Below are 21,380 nucleotides of genomic sequence, written 5' to 3' on the forward strand. Positions count from 1 at the left end.
AGCTACAGAGCTGAGCCAGCATGGTCAGGACAGGAGCAGCGAGATGCCAGCCAGCCCCAGGCACAGCTGCACTATAGCACAGGCACAGACCAAGAAGCAAGGGGGGCTGCACTTGGACACTGCTCCTGTACCAGGGCGTGGAGCCCCACCCGATGTGCCACAGGGCTCCATTGCCCACCACAGCCATAGCCCTCGCTGGCCATGCCCTACAGCTGGTTTCTGTCCTGTAGGGTCAACTCGCAAGTGCTCCTGTTGCAGCATCCTGATTTCCAGAGGGTGCATCCCACCACTGAGGAGCCGGGCACCCTCAGAGGCGATGCTGGCCTCTCTGCCAAAGAGCAGAGGAAAAGGAAGAAAAAGAGACCTGTGAGGAGTCAGTGCCACCCCGGAGGGGCCATGTCCCAGGACAGACTGGGTAAGCAAAACTGGTGGCTCCTGCCCCACAAGCTGAGCTGGGCAGGCATGCGTGTGCTGGAGCTGACATGTCTCGGGAATGATGCTGGTATAAGGCTGGATCCATAATGCAACAGGGTGGTCCCCAGCCCTTTGGCTTCTCCCAGACCTGGCAGCATCCCCGTGGGTAAGGTGATGACGGGGGCTCTGCCAATGGTGAGTTTTCAGCAGGGTACCGTGATGCCCAGGCAGGCTCACCCTGGCTCTTCCCTCCAGCTGCTGTTTTAGCTCTGGGACATGGCCATGTACCCCTGGCTTTTTTCCCACCAGGCAGCCTCAGCTTAAGGGCATCTGCCTGCCCCTTCATTGCCTCGTTCCTCTCATGGCAGGAATAATATTCTTCCTCACCTCCCAGGGCTGCTGCAGCCTGTGAGCTACAGCACAGCCCTGGCAGGGAAGGGGTTGTCCATGTCAGGCTCTTCTTGTACCTCTCCAGGACAGCTGCCACGCCTACGACCCTTGTACCAGTACATCAACTTCGACATGCCAGAGCTGATGCACCCATCAGCAGAAGAAGATGAAGTCCCAGGGCTGGCACAGCCAAACCAGGTCCCTGCAGCCCCTGGGAGGGCAACTGCTCCACAGTTGGAGGGTGAGATCCAACAAGGTTTACCCAGCTCCTTTGTTCCCCAGGGAGCTGGCCTTGCCCTGCCAGTGACCAAAAATGGCTGGTCCCTGTATCTCATCCCCCCCCGAAATGGACGCTTTGGCCCGCCTGTACAAGGTTTAGTCACCTTATCCTGTTTCTTCCACCCTTTCTTTTAGAGAAGTAGCCTGGATATCTGTGGGTCACCATTTGCAGCAGCTTCGCCTTTCTCTTGAAGCTCTGAGATGGCCCAGCCAAATAGAGCAGGACCCTTTCCTCTAGGACAGCAATCTTCAGTTGACTTTGCAGCCTCCAGACTAGAGTTGTTTTCCAAGACTTGGTGGGACACAGCCATGGCCAGCCTGAGCTGCAGCTGGCAACAGGCTGGCTCCAAGCAGGAGGTCACTCTGGAGAGAAAGAGTGGCCATCCCACCCACATCACTGGGACGTGGCATCCTGCTGGTACAAACTCTCAGCCTGTCTCCAAGGAGGTGGCTGGGCTGTTGATGCACTTACTCCTCTTGCAGGTACCTGGGCCAGCAGCACTCCAGAGATTCCAGCCTCAGGAGTGGGTGACATATCCATGCAGGCTGATATTGATAGGATGCTCAGATACGCAGCTCACCTGGTGCCACCCCTCTTCCCTCAGTATAAATAGCCACACAGCTTTCTGCTTCCTGTTTGGCTACCTACAGCCAGACCTGCAGGGTAGTGATCATCACCTGGCCCATACAAACAGCTGTGGGTTTATTGGGTTTCTTTCCTGGTAGCAGAGAACCCGATTTGCCTTAAAAAAAAAAAAAAAAAAAAAAGGCATTTTTTCATTATAAAATATACCTGCACATCAAATGGCCTTAGGATGCATGTGCTGTCATTCCTTCCTCATGTGTGAGAAGTAGGAGTCTGGGGACCAGCCTTGAGCCTTGCTGCTGGAGATCACCCCACACAGGAGGGGACGGTGCGGTGCTGCCTTTCTGCAGCAGAGCATGGCCTGGACCCCCTCTGTGAGCAGTGCTAACCAGGAGGTGCTTCCACTGCACCTGCGTTAGGTAAACAGGGATTGCATGGGGGAATCTAGACCTCACCACAGGGATCCGCCTCATCCAGGAGTGCTCCTTTGGCCACCATCCCGCTCAGCCTGCGTGGGGCAGCTGGAGGCAGCAGCCAGCCTATGGGAAGCCCATTTCACCTCTGTACGCTTCTGCGGTCAGGTCTCCTGCTCACCCAGGTGTCTTGGCACCCTCCTCCCACCACTGGGATCACCTGGGTCTATCTGGAGATGCGTGTGCTTCCTTCTACTCCTGTAGGAGGAGTTGTACTTTAGGATTTTCTGCCCAGTACAAACATACTGACAAAGGCACAAAGGAAGGTTCTCGGTTCAAGGAGGACAGCTTCAAAACAGACCCAAAACTGGCATGAAATAAGCCAGAGCTGTTCTGTTTGAATGAAAGCAGCGACTTCCAAGCAAGGTCAGGAGACATTATGTCACCTGCTTTACATAGCACATAGACATCACAGACATGTTCAGAGCTATGGCAAGAACACTAGTCCTCTACCTGTAACGGAAGGTTTGCAGACATGCAGCATTCACTGCTCCACCTGCTATAGCTGGGAACAGAATATATTGCAACTATTTGCTTTTTTCACCCAGCTCACAGTAGAGATGAGATCGCACAGGGCACAGAAGCAGCCTCGTTCCTACCCTTTAAAACAGCCTGGCAGTAGACTTATTTCTGTCAGGAGTTTTAACGTGTTGGAAGTAAATACCCAAAGGTAAAGTAAATACCTGATTTACATACGGAGCAAAGTGGTCCCATCAACACTATGGGGGTTTTGCTTCTTAGTTGGTGCCTTCCAGCAATTTCTGTGAGGAGTCAGGCAGAAAAATAAAGATCCTGTTAATCATAAAAGTTGACATGGTAAGTCCAAGATAGGTAAAAGGATCTCCAAAATCAGGTACTCAACTGCTGTAGACCGAGGGATACAGCAAAGAGGTGGGAAATAGATCTTCTGGTGGGACTTACTTTCCCTTGGTGATAAATGGATGACACTTGCTAGGATAGCAGAGAGCTACCTCCTACTTTTTCCACACCCAAGCTGCCCAGCTGGCAGCACAAGAGCACAGAAGTAGGGACGGACTCAACAGGTACTGAGCCCCAGCTTTAAGTCTCCTGTTCACATTGATCAGGATGGTTGCAGCTTGAGCAATCAAACACAAGCACACAGCTGCATAAAGAATGCCCTTAAACAAACACAACTTTTTATTTCTGTAAAAAACAAGATACTTTTCAGGAAGGACCAGCTTATGAAACAGCAGTTTGAATGTTAATATACATAAACACACAGATTTACAATACATTAAAAAAAAAGCTTTCAAGTACACAAAATAAATGTAGTAAAATCAGACTATCGCTTCCGCATACCTGCCTCAGAGAGAAATGTTTCTCAGATGAACTGAGCTTCCACCCATGATCTGCCAACAGACATCTCCACTGGCTACAAGCTGCAGGAAGGCGTGAGGATGTGCAGGGCCAGAGGGTTAATATCCAGTGTTTAAGAGCAGACTTACCCATGACAGTTCAGTCCCCATTCTCTCAACTACCAGGATGCGTGTAGTGTGACAATTAACCAGCCAGCAGATTAAGAGAGCCGTAAAAGGTAGGAAATACCTCCTTATTTCCATCTTCAGGTCCCTGGATGGTTAATGCTGTACAACTTCATTACCCACAACACCATGGAAATCCTGTGACCCTGGGAGGCATTTATTAACAGTCACAAAAATGAGAACATGGCCCCGCAGGCATGGCACTAGTGCTGCCAGGCAGCAAACACAACCGCTGGACACAGAGTGTATGGTAAAAAGCTGCTGGATGCAGGCAGCCTCTTGAGTAGAAGGAATAACGTCTACCAATATGGAAGAATAGCACATATCATCACAGACTTCCTGAAGATTCTCCTGCCAAGACACTGTCTACAGAGAATTCGTAGCATCATGTAAATAACATACTAGGTCAAATTAATTTGAAATACGTTTGCCATGTGCAGGGAGCCAAAAGGCTGATCCTTGTGTTACGAACCGTAATCTGTTCCTTCTACTTTTTGTCCTGTAGGAGTTTAGAGACCTGTTAGATCACTAAACTCATTTATAAAATTTTACAAACTGAGGAGTAAAACTTAATCAGTCTCCAAGAGAGAAGAAAAAGGCATCTGAACAACAGATACTCCCTGATCTTGCTCTACACGCTCTCATGTTAAAATTGTTAAAATAAGCAACCTGTGCAACAGGGGGTGTGCCCTGTTTCCAAGCCATGCAACAGCAGAGATCCCATGCTTCACTTCAGCTACTGCAAGTGCAAAGGGCAATTCAAGTTTTCCTACCAGTCTCCAAGACAAAAATTAAACATTTGCAAAAACGGAAACTTTTAAAACTCTTTAAACAATTGCAATCAGAACAGTTTCTATCAGAACATGACGTATTTTACACATTTCAAAAAAACCAAGGAACTCGGGTTATTAAATAAGAATCTACATATCTTATAAAACAGAGAGTGTTTTTACATTACAACCAGCAGTGTTAATTGTTCCATCTTCCAAAGCAGGAATATTCATAAGTTATTTCTTTGAAGTGCCTCACAGAGGTTTTGATTGGCATCTGGTTCCTCAGTCATCACTTCCACAGCCTCCCACTCCCCTGACCTGCTGGATTTCTTGATGGCCTCCACGACACTCTGCATGTACAGACCATCTTCAAAAGAGGCTGCCATAGCAACAGGTTTATGATCCCATGTCCGACGGTCTTCCTGGTCTTGGAAAGACTGCCGCAGTGCTTGCACCATGTACACCATTCCTTTTAGGTAAAGCAGCGGGATGTCTTTAAACCCCTTATCCAAAAGGCCCTTGTTGACAGTCAGTGAGTCTGTAAACAGTAGTTCTTCTTGGAGCGCAGTGTTTTTCTGCCCATACAAATCTGTCCCACGAGCTATGAGGCGACCAGTAGACCCAACAACCATTACTTCATGGATGAATGATCCAGGCATGTTGAAGTTGAGAGTCACAGTGCAACAGACACCCTCGCTCATTACCATCTGGAAAAAGCAGAAGTCATCACTAGTGACATGGCGGATCCCGCTAATAGCTGTGTTCTGCTTCACAAAAGTCTTGAGCAAACCATGGACTTTCTCTGCTTTCCTGCTGATGAGGTGAGTTAAGAGGTCGATAATGTAGGTTCCCATTGTGTGCAGACCACCTCCTCCCATCAGCTCATCACAGATCCAGTTGTACCTGTGGCTGAGCAAGCTTCCGCCATAAACTCGTACATCGCAGATCATCACGTTGCCCACGTAGTGTTCTTCTATCAACTGCTTCATCTTCACAAAAGCGGGCAAGAAACGGAGAACATTGCCAACAATGCTCATCAGCTTGGGGTAATACCTGGCAGCTGTGACCATCCTGAAGGCATCCACAGAAGTAGCAGCTTTCTCACAGATCACGTTCTTCCCTATTCCTGCAGCACAAACGAAAAAGCGATACATACTCAGATGCCCCAAAGGCTGTAAAAAAAGGGTGTTTAAGAGTCAGGCTTTCCTGCTGCAATTTCAAAGGCAAAGATCTTCGAACTAAAATAGGAAAGCCAAGTGTGGCAAGACTCAAAGCTACTTGCAAGATGCTCCGGCTGCAGAGCTGACAAACTCCCACAGAGAGAGGCTCCAAATAAAGAGAGGATTTTTACATCAAGAAACATAAATGGCCAAATGGCATCACACGGCATTAAAACAAAACACAATTTGCATGCTATAGCTATAAAATTATTTGAATGCTTGTACAGCCAGAGGAAAAATACCATCACCTACTGTGCAGTGAAGAGATGAGCAAGGGAGAGATTTGATTTTCACTTTGTATTTCACCACCGCTGTGAATTCATTATTTTAAATAAATTAATAGAAATGGGACATAAAAGATACTTAGTGGCCTGCATAGAAAATACAAAAATTAGAAAAATATTTTGGTGGGTGGATTGTTTTAAAAGCATTGCTAACTGGAAAGCAAACCAGTTCGGTCTGCACGTACAGCCTACTCATGCAATTAGACTGCAGAGGTGACTGTGTCCTGTGCTCAGCCTGAATCCACATGGGCAATCAATATTTCATTTTTTTAACTTTAAAGCAGAAATAGAGTAATAGAAGAGTGTCCCAGTGCAAGCTTCAACCAAATTCCTATATTCGGTGCTTTGCTGGTATTCCCTCTTCCTCCCCCGCCTTCACCCTTTTCTCATGGTATGGCTTAACTTTTCCATATACATCTGTTCTGATAAAATGCTAAAAATCTAAACATTTTTCAGTGTAACAACCAGGGGTATACCTATAAGTCTCCAGACATTAACTGGTGATGTCAGATCTGAAGGTCAGTCACGCCATACCAGTTTCTGCCTAAGAATTGCAATAACCGCCACATGGTGGTAGGCACCTCTCTGAGAGCTTCCCCTTACCCAGCAGCAGACTGTGGTCCCTGCTCAGGACAGATTTTAATTGACTCCCTGTTGAGAAGATACCAGCACAAGCACTTCAACTGGTCTCTCTCACGAGGGGAAGCCAGATCCCACACTGCAGTTCCTGCTCTCAGCACTCCACCTCCTGGCTGCACTGTGCAAGCCTTTTGGGAATCGTCCCAGCAGTCCAGGGGCCACTGAGCTCCAGTGACACATCACCGTGCCCAACTCAGCCAGGGGACAACTACAGAACTCAGAACCTACATTTCTAATTGACACAAGCAAAATCCAGTCAGAAAATAACAAGACTACAATTTTTGTTGGTCTTGTCCAAAGAAATCAACTGAATAGTTGTGAGTCAACAGAAGCTTTAATGAACCAACTCCCCAGAAATACCCTGGCTACCCCACTGGTAATCCCCTCTTTCAGGGGCTATTTCTGACTCTCCCACCCCCAACCCTGTTGCTGAGACGATACAATGCTCTGTTCAATATTCTGCAGGGCTAGCTGAGGCATCTCGAGATGCTTGAGCATTCTGAGGTGCTTCGGCACCTGGTTTACCTGCCTTCTTGTTTAAATGGCACTTATCTCAACCCAGGTTACAGTAAAAGAAAAGCAAAAAGAAAAAGCAAAAGCATCCTAAGCAGACCATGGTTCTCAAAGTTCTCAGGAAGTAAAGCAACTCTCGATCCATGTACACACGGGGCACAGCTCTCCCCCTTGCACAACCCCACCACCCTCCACCATGTATTTGGCAGCACAGGAGCTGTCCCAGGGTACAAACCCAGCATGGAACTATTCACTCATCTTCGCTCACTTTCTGGCAAGTTATTCCCCCAAGTTGGCACTTCAAGGAACCTGGCAGGGTCCACACAAAAGGGGCTGGGTCCCTGTAGTGGGGGACCGAGAGCAGAGAGGGCTGAGCCAAAGGAGACCCTCCCCTCCACCACCCAGTGACAGCCATTTCACACCAGGTGGTTTATCATCACACCAGGCTGCCATTGTTCTGCCACCCACGCGCCCACCCTCATCCTTGCATCAGTACTGTGCTCTTTTTGCCAGCGTAGGCTGAGCCACTTGAGGAGCTAAAACTGACTGATGCCTTTTTTTGGGATGGCACGCAGCACAGCGCACTGACAGCTCAGCACAGCCCATCCAGTGCTGCCAGAGTGCCACGATGGAGACCTGGGTACACCATAACATCTGTGGGATAATCCTCTGGTTGCCCTCAGTGGGACCGTCCCCAGGCTCACCGAGATGGCCATGCAGCAAAGACAAGGGCCAAGCTGGAGATGGCTATGAGATCCCTTACCAACATAATGTCCATACCTTCTGTTTTCCAAGGCACAGCAACTTACAACCCTTGTCTTGTTACTGTTATTTTGATAATGAAAAACCTGAACTTTGTACCATATTGTTCTCTTAAAACCTCGCTGCAAAATTTTCTGTTGAGGCCCCCACCAGCTAGGAGACATGAGAGCCACCACGGGGCTCTGGTGCTCCTTGGAGCCCTCTGTGAGCCAGTTCAGCTCACCAGCTGGGCCCGGTTTAGAAAACAAAGCAACCTCTTTTCAAGCAGGGGGGTTAAATCAGCTCACAAGTGGGTCTAAGCCCACAGAAAGGGTTGCATGCCTGGAAGGAAGGAGATAGAGCTGTGGAGTTGGGTTTCCCCACCTCAGAGGTAGCAAGTCAGGACAGCAACAGCCCCGCTGCTTGTGCAGGCTGTCCTAGCAACATGCCTCATGGTCTTCTCTATGCATACCTCAGAACAAACGCTGTCTGCAGGGAGCACATTAGCTTCTGCAGACTATCACTCCACTGAAGTGCTCCTAGGATGCTAGAGAGAGAGTCAATCTTCCTCCCTAGAACTTTACTTCATTTTATCCTTATCCAGGAAACAGGCTGTCTGCCCTGGCTTGTGACAGCCACTGCTGCTTCACATCCTGGAAGATGGACATTTTTCTGCCAGCCCACCTCAAAGTGACCAGCTCCAAGCCCCCATGGGCTCTTTTAATCTGCAACAATGGTTCCTTGGGAAGTGTTTCTTGCTCTCAATGCTGCGTTCATTATTGCTGAATGTGAAAGGACATGGCTAATGCAACTGGCTAAGCAGTGTGAAGGCATGTAGCTCTCTACCAGCTCTTACACTGCTCATGACTGTAATTAACCCTGAATGGCTTCAGGCTTCAGCATTCCCCAGAAAAGCGGCGCTGAGCACTGCCCTACATGCAGGACGGATGCACAGGCTGCCTTACATGCCCCTGGCCAAAGCACCTGACAAGCCAACAGACCTGACCCTGAACAAACTGCTACTCTGCTCCCAGCGCACAAGAAACCACCTCTCCACAATTGCATTTCCAGGCAGGTGCACCCTGGAACAGTCATTACTAGCTCTGCACACAGAAGAAACTATTCTTATTGATGGCTTTTTAACTGGTTGTTGTAGTAAGAGGGAGGGAAAAGAGAATAAAAGGTCAGCATTGCCAGGAGTCCTTAAACAAACCATCTACTCCCATGTTCAGGGGCAAAAGCAATTTGCCCAATTGCTGAGTTTCCCAACCAATTCCTGATTCAGTAAATATACTAAATGTTTAAAAAGAGGTCTATTAACTCTCGTTAATGTAATATAGCCAAATCACGGCTTCATCCAGTGAAATACCAGATTTAAAGTGAGTTCACATCCTATGGAAGCAATCAAAGAAAAAACAGGCAAACTGAGACTTACTGGACGGCAGAATAAACTAGACTATTTTATCCTAAATAAATCTTACATCTCTAGTCAGATCCACACCGTCCATCAGCAACGAGGTCTCTGCTTCCCCTGCAGCTCCTCAGCCACGCCACATCCAAAACTTGCCATATGGGAAGTATTTTACAGTCCTGTTTAATAAAATGTAAGCACAGAAAACTTGCTGCTTTCTCATGCTACCTGGTGGATGCTGCCCAGAACCGTGATGGGAGCTGGGGATGGAAACAGGTCCCAGCAGTTGGGCCCCCCAGCCCACTCCTTTGTCCTGGTAGGGAGGGTGCCAGCATGGGCAGGAGGAAGGGGAAGGGACCCTGCAGCCCGATAGGGCCTCAGGAGGGGGAGCATTCACAAAAAGATGGAAGAAGTACAGCCCAAACCTTAAAGAATTGGCTCTCTCCTCAGTCAACATGCATGTGAGCTGGGGTCTCCTCTCTGCCTCAGGCTGGGTACATACTGGCAGGCCATGAGGAGGACACTGAGACCACACCTGGCCCAGCGCTCCATCAAGGAGGTCCTTCATGTCCCAGGGGGGCCTGTTGACTAGCCTGGAATAGGAGGTAGCCCACCAGGGCTCCTGACAGCAACAGGTCCTGCCGTCCTGTGTCTGGGTGGGACAAGCAGGGGCAGCCATGCACAGAGGTGCCCCTGCAGCGTAGTCAGGAGGGGACTGGCCATGTGCCAGGCAGCCTGCCCAGGCAGTGTGAGGAGAGGGTTGGGCTGGGACAGCCTTCTCACCATGGCAGCCACCACTTCACCACTGCGGTTGTTTATTTGCCTCACTGTCATAGCCACAGCTGCCCATCCAACACTTTCCAGAAGCAGCTGAAGTTCCCAGCCTTGCCCCTATCTGCATGAGTTACAATGTTGACTCAAACTACCAAATCTATTTATCCCATGAAATACATCTATTGAACTGAAGCCCCAGTTCTTCCCTGAACCATGTCAGATACCTGAGGTTGCACCTAGGAAGATGTACAAGTGGTTACTGTTGAAGCACACCAGACCATTGTTTTGTCCACCGTAAGAAGCTGGGAGTGTCTGAGGAGTGTTCTCAAATAACCAGCTGTTTCAGACATACTTGCTTTGGGAGCCTCCCAGTGAATGAATGTTCATTCCAAAACACACTTTATTTCATTTCTTGTTTGCCTACCGTTTGAAAAGACCTTTATGATACTTAGTACAGATGGGAAGCACAATATGCAAAGAGCACTCATATCACACTTGTTCATCCTGTTTCAAGAACAGGAAATCTGGATTTGTCACAACACAAAGCAGTGATAGAGCCCTTTCTGACTTCTTCCTTCATAATTAACATATACATGCTATAATTTGTCGGGACTCCATAAAATCAGGGGGTCAAACAATCTATGTTGCAAAGATGTCTTAAATGATGTAGACAACCAGTATAAACCAAGAGAGACAAGTAAAAGGTTCCACAAACCATCCATTTGATGGCTGGGCGCAGTACATACAGCAACATCATCTTTAGCATCCTGAAGAAATTTTACTCTGAGGACTTCTCATGTTCTGCCTCCCTGAACTTCGCCTCACACACAAACATCCCATCTTTTACATTCCACTCCAGCTGGTAACTCCACTCTGTGCTCACCTAATGCAAGGATGGATCCACTGTAACTGTGGGACATGAACAGCAACACAGACATTTTGTGAAATTAATTTAGTTCCTCTGAGATCAAAAGAAGCACAAATTTTAGGATAGCTTCTTGCTTCCCGTTGTGGAGATAAACCATACCATTACACCAATCAATTTGAATTATCCTCTGGACTTTGAGCCATTCTGTCTGCTTCATGAACTCAATCCAGTGTTACTGCTTTGCCCCTGTCACGCCGAAGTTGTACCTAGGCTTATTTATGGATGTCTGTTAGTAAGAAACTTATGCAAGTAAATTGCACCACCTGGAAAAACTGTCTCTCTCTCTCCCCTCTCTGCCAGAAATAAAAATGTAAGCACATTTTTTAAAAAAATAAATAATGTAAGTATAAAAAAGTATACGAATAAGTAATAAAAGTGTAAACACTTCAAAAAAACCCCAAACCAACCCACCCCAACAAAATAAAATACACAAGACCATTAGCACTGCACTTACACCTGATCTCTCCTAAAACCCAGCCACTCAGCTAGTCAATACCAACCTATTATACACAATTCTCAGCCAGTAATTCTCCAATTATAAACATCACTGTATCAATCTGAACTTTCAGAGGAAACATACTTGCCATCTTTGGCCCTACCCTGATTTTGCATTCCTTCAGAATGCTCAATCATAGCAATCCATCCAACACTGGCTTAAAACAGGTCACAGAATCACAGAATGGCAGGGGTTGGAAGGGACCTCTGGAGATCACCTCGTCCAACCCCTGAGCTTGAGCAGATATACCTACAGCAGGGTGCACAGGACCATGTCCAGGCGGGTGTTGAATATTTCCAGTAAAAGAGACTCTACAACCCCCCTGGGCAGCCTGTTCCACTGCTCTGTCACCCTCACAGTAAAGTTTTTCCACATGTTTAGGTGGAACTTCCTGTGTTCCAACTTGTGCCTGTTGCCCCTTGTCCAGTCATCAGGCACCACTGAAAAGAGTCCAGCCCCATCCTCTTGACATCCACCCTTCTGGTATTTATCAGCATTGATAAGATCCCCCCTCAGTCTTCTCTTCTCCAGGCTGAACCCCGGTCTCTCAGACTTTCCTCTTAAGGAAGATACTCCAGTCCCCTGATCATCTTCGTAGCTCTCTGCTGGACTCTCTCCAGTAGTTCCCTGTCATTCCTTAACTGGGGAGCCCAGAACAGGATGCAGCACTCCAGATGTGGCCTCACTAGGGCAGAGTAGAGGGGGAGGATAACCTCCCTCGACCTGCTGGCCACACTCCTTTTATTGCAGCCCAGAATACCATTGGCCTTCTTGGCCACAAGGGCACAGTGCTGGCTCATGGCCAACCTGCTGTCCACCAGCACTCCCAGGCTCTTCTCAACAGAGCTGCGTTCCAGCAGGTCACCCCAACCTGTACTGGTGCATGGGGTTGTTCCTCCCCAGGTGCAGGACCTTACACTTGCTCTTGTTGAATTTCATCAGGTTCCCCTCGGTGCAGCTCTCCACCCTGTCCAGGTCTCACTGGATGGCAGCACAGCCTTCTGGTGTATCAGCCACTCCTCCCAGCTTGGTATCATCAGTGAACTTGCTGAGGTTACGCTCTATCCCATCATCCTGGTCATTGATGAATATATTAAACAGGACTGGACCCAGCACAGACCCCTGGGGAACACCACTAGTGACAGGTGTCCAACCAGACTCTGCCCCATTGATCACGACCCTCTGAGTTCTGCCATTTGGCTAGTTCTCAATCCGTCTCACTGTCCTCTTATCTAAACCACACTTCCTTAGCTTGTCTATGAGGATGTTATGGGAGGCAGTGTCAAAAGCCTTGCTGAAGTCACGATAGACAACATCCACTGCTCTCCCTTCATCGACTCCGCCAGTCAGGGCATCACAGAAGGCTATCAGGTTGGTCAAGCATCATCTTCCGTTGGTGAATCCATGTTGACTACTTCTGATAACCTTGACCTCTACATGCCTGGAGATGACCTCCAGGATGAAATGTTCTGTCACCTTTCCAGGGACAGAGGTGTGGCTGACCAGCCTGTAGTTTCCCAGGTCCTCCTTCTTGACCCTTTCTGAAGACTGGAGCGACATTGGCTCCCCTCAAGTCCAGCACACTTGGTAGCACATCTATAAATACTGTTGTGATGAACCTATAAAGCTGAATGACAAGGTCAGCATCATATTGGGTCTCATATGCCTGCATCAGTTTGCAGATCAGAACGTTTCAAGACAGAAGTGAAGAATAAGCCACCCTTTACTCCTTCATCCACTCATTTCCCCAGCTGCTTCAGCTTTCCACCTATCTATACTTGCAGTCAAGCATACATACCACCTCTATACTTCTGCACCAGCTTTATCCCCCTTTTCTCCCCTGGGTAATGTCACCTTACAGGTTCCCAGCCTTCGAAGAAAGAATCTCAGTTCATTTCAGATAATAATTCACCAGAGAAGGTTTAATCCTCTCCTTTTAGCTCACTTTACCATCAAAAGCCATTAGAACTAGCAAAACACTACCTAACAAGTGTTTAAAAAAAAATGTTTAGCATATTTAAAGAGATAATTCCTAGCTACAGGTCAAACATTCAGAAGTCAGAATACCTTAAACTTAAAGGACAGTAGTCAAAGTAAACAAACAAATCTAACAATGTAAAAAAGAAAAAAATCCAGAAATCTCTCTCTGCTTCTCTAAGTGGCATTGCAAATGTTTTTGTGGGGGGTCATTTACTTCCAAAACAAATTACTGTATAGCAAAGAGCCTAAGAACAAGAAACCATCGTGGCTCACATGGTTTGAGATATTACCCTTTCTGAAATTAACTCATGTGGATCTCCTGTACACACAGTAAAAATATCACACTTGTTATTTACAGAATTACATGCAAACTCACACCCACACTGTACTATGTGAGAGAATATTAACACTACAAAGTCACATGCTGGAGAATTAAGAAACGTCAGGAGGCCTGGGGAAGTTGGCTCCCACCTCCCTGTCCAACCAGTTCGGGTTGTCGTCCCTCCTCTCCCAGACACCTTCACCCAGCCCATCTTGCTGGATTCCTTCTGCTGTCCCCAACATCTCCTCCTCCCCAGCATCTGCCCTCCTGCCTCCAGTGGAAGGATTCTTCCAGCAAGTCTGCATGCAGGACAACACCAGCCTGCTATGGATGTGGGTGTCCAAAGAGAGCTCCAGGTAGCAGCCAGGGACACAGCACGCTAGCTGAAAGCAGCATCTGCACAGAATTTAGGTCCTAACTCACAACATTCTACTGTGTGCAGGCAAATGCTTTTTTCAAAGGCTTTTAACTTTCAAGTTTGGTTTTATTTGTGGGGAAAACAGAAAGCAGAGCCGAACAATCGCCCACCCCAGGCAAATCTCAGTTTCCGATTGCAGAATGTGGGAAGATTTGAAATTAAACAACTTAAATTGTTTGGGTTTGGGGTTTTTGTTGTTTGTTTGTTTTTAAATGGGTATAAAAACATTTTACCCTCTCATCATCATCTCTGACACAGCTCATTTTTATTAAAACCTCCCCACCATAAGTGCAGTCTGAAGATGACTCAGGATATTTTAGCCCAATTGGTTCAAAATTTGCAAAGCTATAAGCAATTATAAATAGCAATTTTACAAAAAATTCCAGGTAACCTTTCTTGCAGATGGTGCTACCAATTCCATACAAAACCTTTCACATCACATTTGCACATTGGTGCAACAGAACCATGCTGGGATAACAGCTTCAAATTTCAATCTGCCAACGAGCTACGGAGTTGTGGTCCAACTCCAAAGATAAAAAGGTACCTAGAGCCTTCACAGCAATTTGCCGAGTTAGTGGTGGAGGGATATTGATGCAAACCAAATCCACGTCCTGGTGCAGCAAGACATCGTCAGTCTGACTTGTGTAGAAGGAAATGTTCATTTCCTCTGCCAGCTGTTTGGCTTCCTCTTCAGTCTTCCCCCAAAGTGCTTCAACGGAGAAGCCTTCTGCTCTCAGCAAGGGTACCAGGACTCGGGCGGTGCTGCCAGTTCCAAACACACCCACTCCAGGAAGCATTTTCATTCTGCATTAATTCAAGCATCAGGGTCTACACATAGGCCTTCAATAAAATGTTCAGATCCTCAGCTTTCCGTTCCATCCACAGTTCCTAAAACATGAAAAGTTACGAGTCAGTATCAACAAAAGGCATATTTGACATCAAATGCATCTAGCCTGAGTGCTAGCTTCTATCCCTCCTACAGCATTCAAAATTTTCAGAGCCTCATAAAAACAAACAAACAAAACACACACACACAAAAAAACCCCCATGCCCTAAAACTTGCGATCCTTACAGAATTAAGGGATGAGTCAATCCTATTGGAGAAGAATGGTAAGCAAGCAGCCTTACAAGTAACGAGCATCTCCTGAGCTTCAAAACTCAGGATGCACGTACAGAAACACACACGAGCATGCCCGGACAACCAGAGATGGTGAGGCACAAACCAGGAGTGACAGGAATCATCAGGGAGACAGGACATAGAACCTCTCACATTGGCAGTAAAACCAGCGCTGCTGTATTTGTGATGATGTAAGTCTCTAAATGAAACAAAGGATTGTGAGATGAGGTAATATCTTTTATTAGACCGATTGAAATAGCTGGAAATAATAGGCAAGTGTTTGGGCACATAAATCTTCCAAATTAAATACACAAACAGAAAACAAGTACTTGGAGCTTAAAAATTTTATGGCAAAAAGTTAAGTCACTCCAGAGAAGATCTAGAAAATGTGTCCTGTGGGGAAAGACTGGATTCACCGAGCTTGTTTGGCCGGGGGAGGAGAAGGCTACAGGAAGACATAATGTCAGTATTAAAATACATCGAAGACTGCTTTTAGAAAGAAAAAGTGTGCTCCACTATGCCCATTGTGGGTAGTTAAAAGCTTTACTTAACTCGGGACAGTTAAAAATCTCTTTCTGCCTATGCCATTTAATCTCCAGGAATGCAGGGATTTGTACACAATTATTATACTTGCTGCACACAAACATTTGGTTAAGTCACACTCTTTTGTTCTTTTAAGTATTTCCTGGAAAATTAATCCCTTCAGATCACCTACTTACCAGTTTGTCTTAGAACTGCTTCTGGCCACAACTGGCTGAACTACCTTTAACATTCACCTGAACACTAACTTCAAGGAGGATGTCAGAAGTCTCCTCAATCTGGGAAAACCGCAGCAACCTATGATCTGGCTTTTCTTCTGTGCCTTTTTGAATTTTTATCTACTACACCCACTCTGGACCTTTTCTGATTTTTTTTTTAAGAAAGGAAAAGTTTACTTAACTTTATAAACATGACAAATTCCATTTTCTTTAGAAGCTTATTATGAAAAAGCAAAGACCGTGTTGCAAAGAGAACTGGTACCAACACCAGATCTACTCCTTTGGAAAAAATCCCTACAAGCAATTTACGATCTGTTTCAGAAAGAGTCACACGTCTCCCCATCCTAAAATACCTGTGTTAAGTTATAATGTGTGAAAGCAAATACTGACACAGCAAGGGCAAGTACCAGCACACAAGTCAAACTACCCACAGTGCAAGCACCTTGTACAGGGGTGCCTACACTGACCAGCATAACAGAATTGCAACCCCGACTGAATTTCTAGTTATTTCTGTGGTATAGACACCGAACTCAGAAAAAGAAACAGCAGCGCTTGTGAGTATTTATTTTGCAAACACAATCAAATATTTACAGACGTGATAACACACTATAAGAAATGTTTACCAAATTAATTCAGCATGTTTTTTGCTTGTTCTCTGCAATGTTAGGTTTGCAGTGATACAGTCATGGTCTCGTTTTATAAGCAAGAACAAAGTTCATCTGAATTTTAATTAAAATTCAGGGTTTTTTTATCCAACACTCAAATAAGGGTGGTATCAAAATTATCTTGAAAATATTTACTATTCTACATAAAAGGGTAATTTACTGCCAGGAGGGATGGCTTGTATTCAGGCTTGTTTTCTGGAAATGATGCAAACAAAAATATAGTCTTGCAGTAAGTATAACTGTTCAAGTCCCCACACATATATATCTGACACTTTACAGGCTAGAAGAAGAAAATCTGCTTACAGTAAAAAGAGCATCATCTTCTTTTGAATGGACATAAACTAAGCAACATGGAATAGAGACAAGGTGAGTGTGTGCCTGCTTGTACCAGATCACAGAGACACGCTCAACAATATCAAAATTACACAACACAAAAGTTTAGAAAAGGTTGACTTTTTAAAAAATGCTCTTCAGAGCACACTGTAGCACTTCACATGTGCAATAAGATACTCCTGCTATTCAAATAAGCTGATTTCTGTAGTGCTTGGCTCATTTTAAGTTTTACTTTTTTCTGTTTTCCGTCCAACTGCCTCTTTAAAAATCTCACTCAGGTGGAATTAATTTTAAACTCACTTTTAAACCCAAAATGTAACATGCTGCTGTGTCAGTGTCACTAGCAGCACAAATCCACAAGAGCTAGTGATTTACTACCATGCAGACCAACTACTGATGATACAAGAACTTAAGGACACCAGCTCACCACTAGTACAAATCAGTTGGCCAACCCAGCCTCAGCAATCACTTCTGGCAAGGCAGCCATGCTCTCTGGGTATGGAGACACAGCTCACACAGTTATAAGGCCCAGCGGAGCTTGAGACCCTCCAAATACTGCAGCAGCCACTGGTTCTGCAAGGAGAAGTGGCACTGAGCAGAGGGCATGATTCTCTTCCCTCACCTGAGAGCCACCCACAGCCTCTTATTCCCTCTCCAGTTGTTCGCCAACTGGGAAGTCCTGGTTTCTCAAGAAAGTCACAGTGGGATGGGTAGGGGTGCTGAAGTGCAGCAAAAACACAGCCCTTGCACAGGGCAAGGCACAGAGCGTACGTGGCACAGGCAGAGCTAGAGCTGTAGAACTGTAATGGGAGGTTCAGCAGAAGCTTTTGAAGAGGAGTACATATTGGTACCTCATCCGCCTGCACACACACCTCAGAGACACTCAAGAGCTGGTAGATGAGACATTCCAGCCTAGGCCACCCTGGGGAAGCAACCTAAAAAAAACCTGTATTAAAATGAGACCGCAGCTGAGGAGGGAGGCAGCTGTAATTAACAGTCTACTAAGATTGAACAGAGACCCCAAAAGAACAGCACTGTGCCACTGCAAAAGACCCCAGAGAATGTTTCTCTGGAGCTCTACATGCATTTCTAATGCTTCTCCCCTAAGGGGGGGGGGGGGGAGGTGGGGGGTAAGATGGGAAACGACACAGACAAAGGTAATTAGAAGCATACAACATATATATAAGTATGACCTAAGCAAGCAAAGATTCCTCAGTCTGGAAAATAAATGACTGAGAAGGATGTCACAGAAGGTAATAAAGTCATGAGTGGCTCAGGGTGGAGAAAGACCAATTTTTCACTGTTTCTTCCAGTGCAGGAACAAGTCCTGCGTGGAGCTCAGAGAAAGCAGGATCAAAACAATCTAAAGGATGTAGTTCCTTGCACCAAAATTTGGTAAGCTGTGAAATGCCTTGCCACAGGATACTGTGGACATTAGACATACCAAAGCCTCACTGAATTAGTTACAAAAATTATGAAAAGCCTTTTATAAACCAATCTTTCAGAAATTAAAATCCTCATGCATTGATGTCTCTGGTGATCAAACACTCGCACGAAGACTTTTCTGAGGACCCTCCCAACAGAAACACCAAGAGGTGGGGCTTTTATCTGGAAGTGAAAACCAGATTGAAACAGGTATCTTGCATGTCAGGAGATACAAATCAATCTCCTTTTCAGGGAGATGAAATAATCAATGCACATCATCACCCTAAACTTAAATTTTCAAACAGAGGCACTTAAAGCTTCTTAATCTTGCTGTGAGCTGCAATTCCTTTTTATGGCCACAAAACATTTCCATTCTTTGCTTAATTTGATGGCATGTTTGAAGTCCCATCCTACAGTCATAGAAAGGAGCTGTCTGACTCTTCTGGGATACATAGTGACAAGCATTTATGGGACCCAATGCAACAAAAACCCCACTGATTCCTACAGGATCCAATTCAATGCCACATTAAAGTAGTCAGGGAGTTCAAAAGGCAGAAGTCTCAAAAACTAAATATTACAGTCAAGGACTACGGCGCCCAGAAACTGTTGTGGACCATTACAGATGGCTAAAGGTAGTAAAAGAATAACAGCCCATGTCCAAAAAGCCACTGGTCAGTGTAACACTGGCTCTGCAGAAGGAGAAAGCAATTCATGCTTCTCCAACTCATCCTGAAAAGTTCCATTTTGGTTCCAAGGAAGGTGAGGCATATGGTGGACAAGCACACCAGCAACAGGGGCACTGTTTTCATCCAGGTGGTTGTTGCTGTGGGTTTGCAAAGAAAGCAAAGACAACTAACAAGGGCTATATAAGTAATAGAGTTGTTACTGGTTTTGACATCCTCATAGGTCTTAAGGTTGCATAAGAATTTCTCACAAAATCTACACAGGAACTACTCAGATTTTCACTTTGCATTAGAAGTGTTGCACCAGTGATGTTAACACACTACAGAGACCTCCTGTGAAAACAGGTGCTACCCCAGAATTGTCAGTTCTGCACGGACTCCAGCAGAGGGGACTGAAATGCTGGCAGAGACTGCAGGTATCACTCTTGAAGCCAGCAAGGTCTCTGCAGGAATAGAGCTGGGGGAACTTCACTCATCCACCCTGAGAAGCTGGACATCATCACATACATAAATCCATTTTTTTCCTGTCAGACTGTTCATCCAGCCTCCCAGCACAGATATACCTGAAGTTCTGTATGTAATGGTTGACAGGCACATGGTTCACATGTCGATCTCAAAAAGACTGACATGCTTTCTTTACTGAACATGCTTTTAATTCAGTGCAAGTAGGATGTGCAATAACCCACGAGTCCAAAACCTCAAGAAACTCCCACCACACCTCGAGACAAGGCCAGCGCAGCGCTCTGTCCTTCCTGGTCTGGATGCGCAACCGCTCCCCGCAGGTACTGCCCGAGGTCAAAGGCAGGGGTAAGAGCTGTCCCAGAGACAGCACAGCTGGAAAGTCGTGAAACCCAAACAGCCCTCACGCTGCCACCGTGCTGTAAAGCTCGTGGCAGGGCCATGGCAGCCCCAGGGATGCCTCTAGCACGGCCTACGGTGCTCTCTGCTGACCGGAGGTGCAGGGCTTGGGCTGCTGCTCTTTGTGTGTGGGTCCCTCATGGAACTGGATGGGGCAGGCCCTCACCTCACCTCACCTCACCTCACCTCACCTCACCTCACCTCACCTCACCTCACGGGACAGGACGGGACCGGATCGGGCCTCCTCCCTCCCCTCCCCCCCCCCCCCACCCTAAGGGAGCGGACCGGGCAGACTCCCACCCTACCCCACCTCCCCTCATGGGGCCGGGTGGGGCAGGCCCCCACTTCACCCCCGGGCACCGGCTCACACGGACGAAGCCCCGCTGAGACCCACCCTGACCGCGCCCGGCCCAGAATCCTGGGACAGGGCCGCGCCCCCGCCGCCGCCGCCAGGTGGTCCCGGGCCGCCCTTACCTGCCGCCGGCCGGCGGAGGGGGCTGCCGGCGCCGCCCCATCTCGCCTCGCCCCCCCCCCCCCCGGCATCCTTCCGCCGGGCGCGCTCCCGCGGGGGCCGACCGCTCGCTCCCGCCCCGGCGCGCGGCGACGCCCTGCCCTGCCCAGCCCGCGCAAGCGCAGGCTAAGCAGCCCCACCCCTTCGTCGGGTAGCGTCTTCGAAAATGGCGGCGCTCGGAGCGGTTTCCCCCCCCGAGCAGAGGGCGGTCTATCCCTAGGCCGGACAGGGCAAGGGGGCGGGCCCTCGGCCGACGGACAGCGCCAGCAGCCAGTAGCAGATCTGCGCGGTCCGTTGTCATAGCATTGATGAGCTCCTCCCGAGCCTCTCCTGAGGGCGGCGCTGTGGTCCCTCCGTCTCGTCCCGGGCTCCCCGGTATGTCCCCGTCTGCCTTGTACTGGGGAGCGCAGCACCACGAGGACTCCAGGGGCGGCCCCACCAGTGGCAGGACACACACACCCCCTTCACCTCCTGGCCATTCTCTGCCCGACGCAGCCTAGGACGCCACGAGTTCTCCTCGCAGCTTGGTGTCCACCAGCACCCCAGAGTCTTTTCCACTCGTGCTTCTGCTGATGGCTTCACCGAGATGCGCCGCAGGCTGGTGCTTGCCCGGCCCAGCTCAGTGGGGGCTCTGGGTGGGAGGTCCTCGCACTGGGATCCATGTGCCACCGAGCCATGTCAGCTCCTCCGTCTGCCAGGGAGCCCATGCAGAGAGATTTCCTGGGTGTAGTCTTCGGCTCAGGGGATCCGTCTCTCACTGCAAGTCTCTGTTGCTCAGAGGAGTTCCTTGTTAACAGGCAGGGTGAGGGCAGGATTCTGCTTGGCATCTGAAGCCGTACTTTCGGAGATGTTGGGGAGGGCAGAGCAGCATGACACCCAAAGTAGAG

General features: G+C 47.6%; 1 protein-coding gene across 1 annotated transcript; it reads right to left on the minus strand.

The window, feature by feature from the left end:
• Positions 1-3,277: 3,277 nt before the first annotated feature.
• Positions 3,278-20,599, minus strand: GFOD2 (Gfo/Idh/MocA-like oxidoreductase domain containing 2). The gene is made up of 3 exons (XM_075101963.1): positions 20,457-20,599; positions 14,688-15,031; positions 3,278-5,543 (listed from the first exon to the last, which is right to left on the minus strand). The coding sequence occupies exons 2-3, from the start codon at positions 14,944-14,946 to the stop codon at positions 4,645-4,647; spliced, it is 1,158 nt and encodes a 385-aa protein (XP_074958064.1). The 5' UTR covers positions 14,947-15,031; positions 20,457-20,599; the 3' UTR covers positions 3,278-4,644.
• Between the last annotated feature and the right edge of the window lie 781 nt (positions 20,600-21,380).

The sequence above is a fragment of the Phalacrocorax aristotelis genome, chromosome 8 (assembly GCF_949628215.1).
Source record: "Phalacrocorax aristotelis chromosome 8, bGulAri2.1, whole genome shotgun sequence".
In the NCBI taxonomy this organism is placed as follows: Eukaryota; Metazoa; Chordata; class Aves; order Suliformes; family Phalacrocoracidae; genus Phalacrocorax; species Phalacrocorax aristotelis.

Coding starts and splice junctions, on each gene's coding strand:
- GFOD2 (XM_075101963.1), bottom strand. CDS start 14,946: ATGAAAATGCTTCCTGGAGTGGGTGTGTTTGGAACTGGCAGCACCGCC. Junction 5,544..14,687: donor AATTGCTGTGAAGGCTCTAG/GTACCTTTTTAT, acceptor TTTGTGCTGCAG/GAATAGGGAAGAACGTGATC.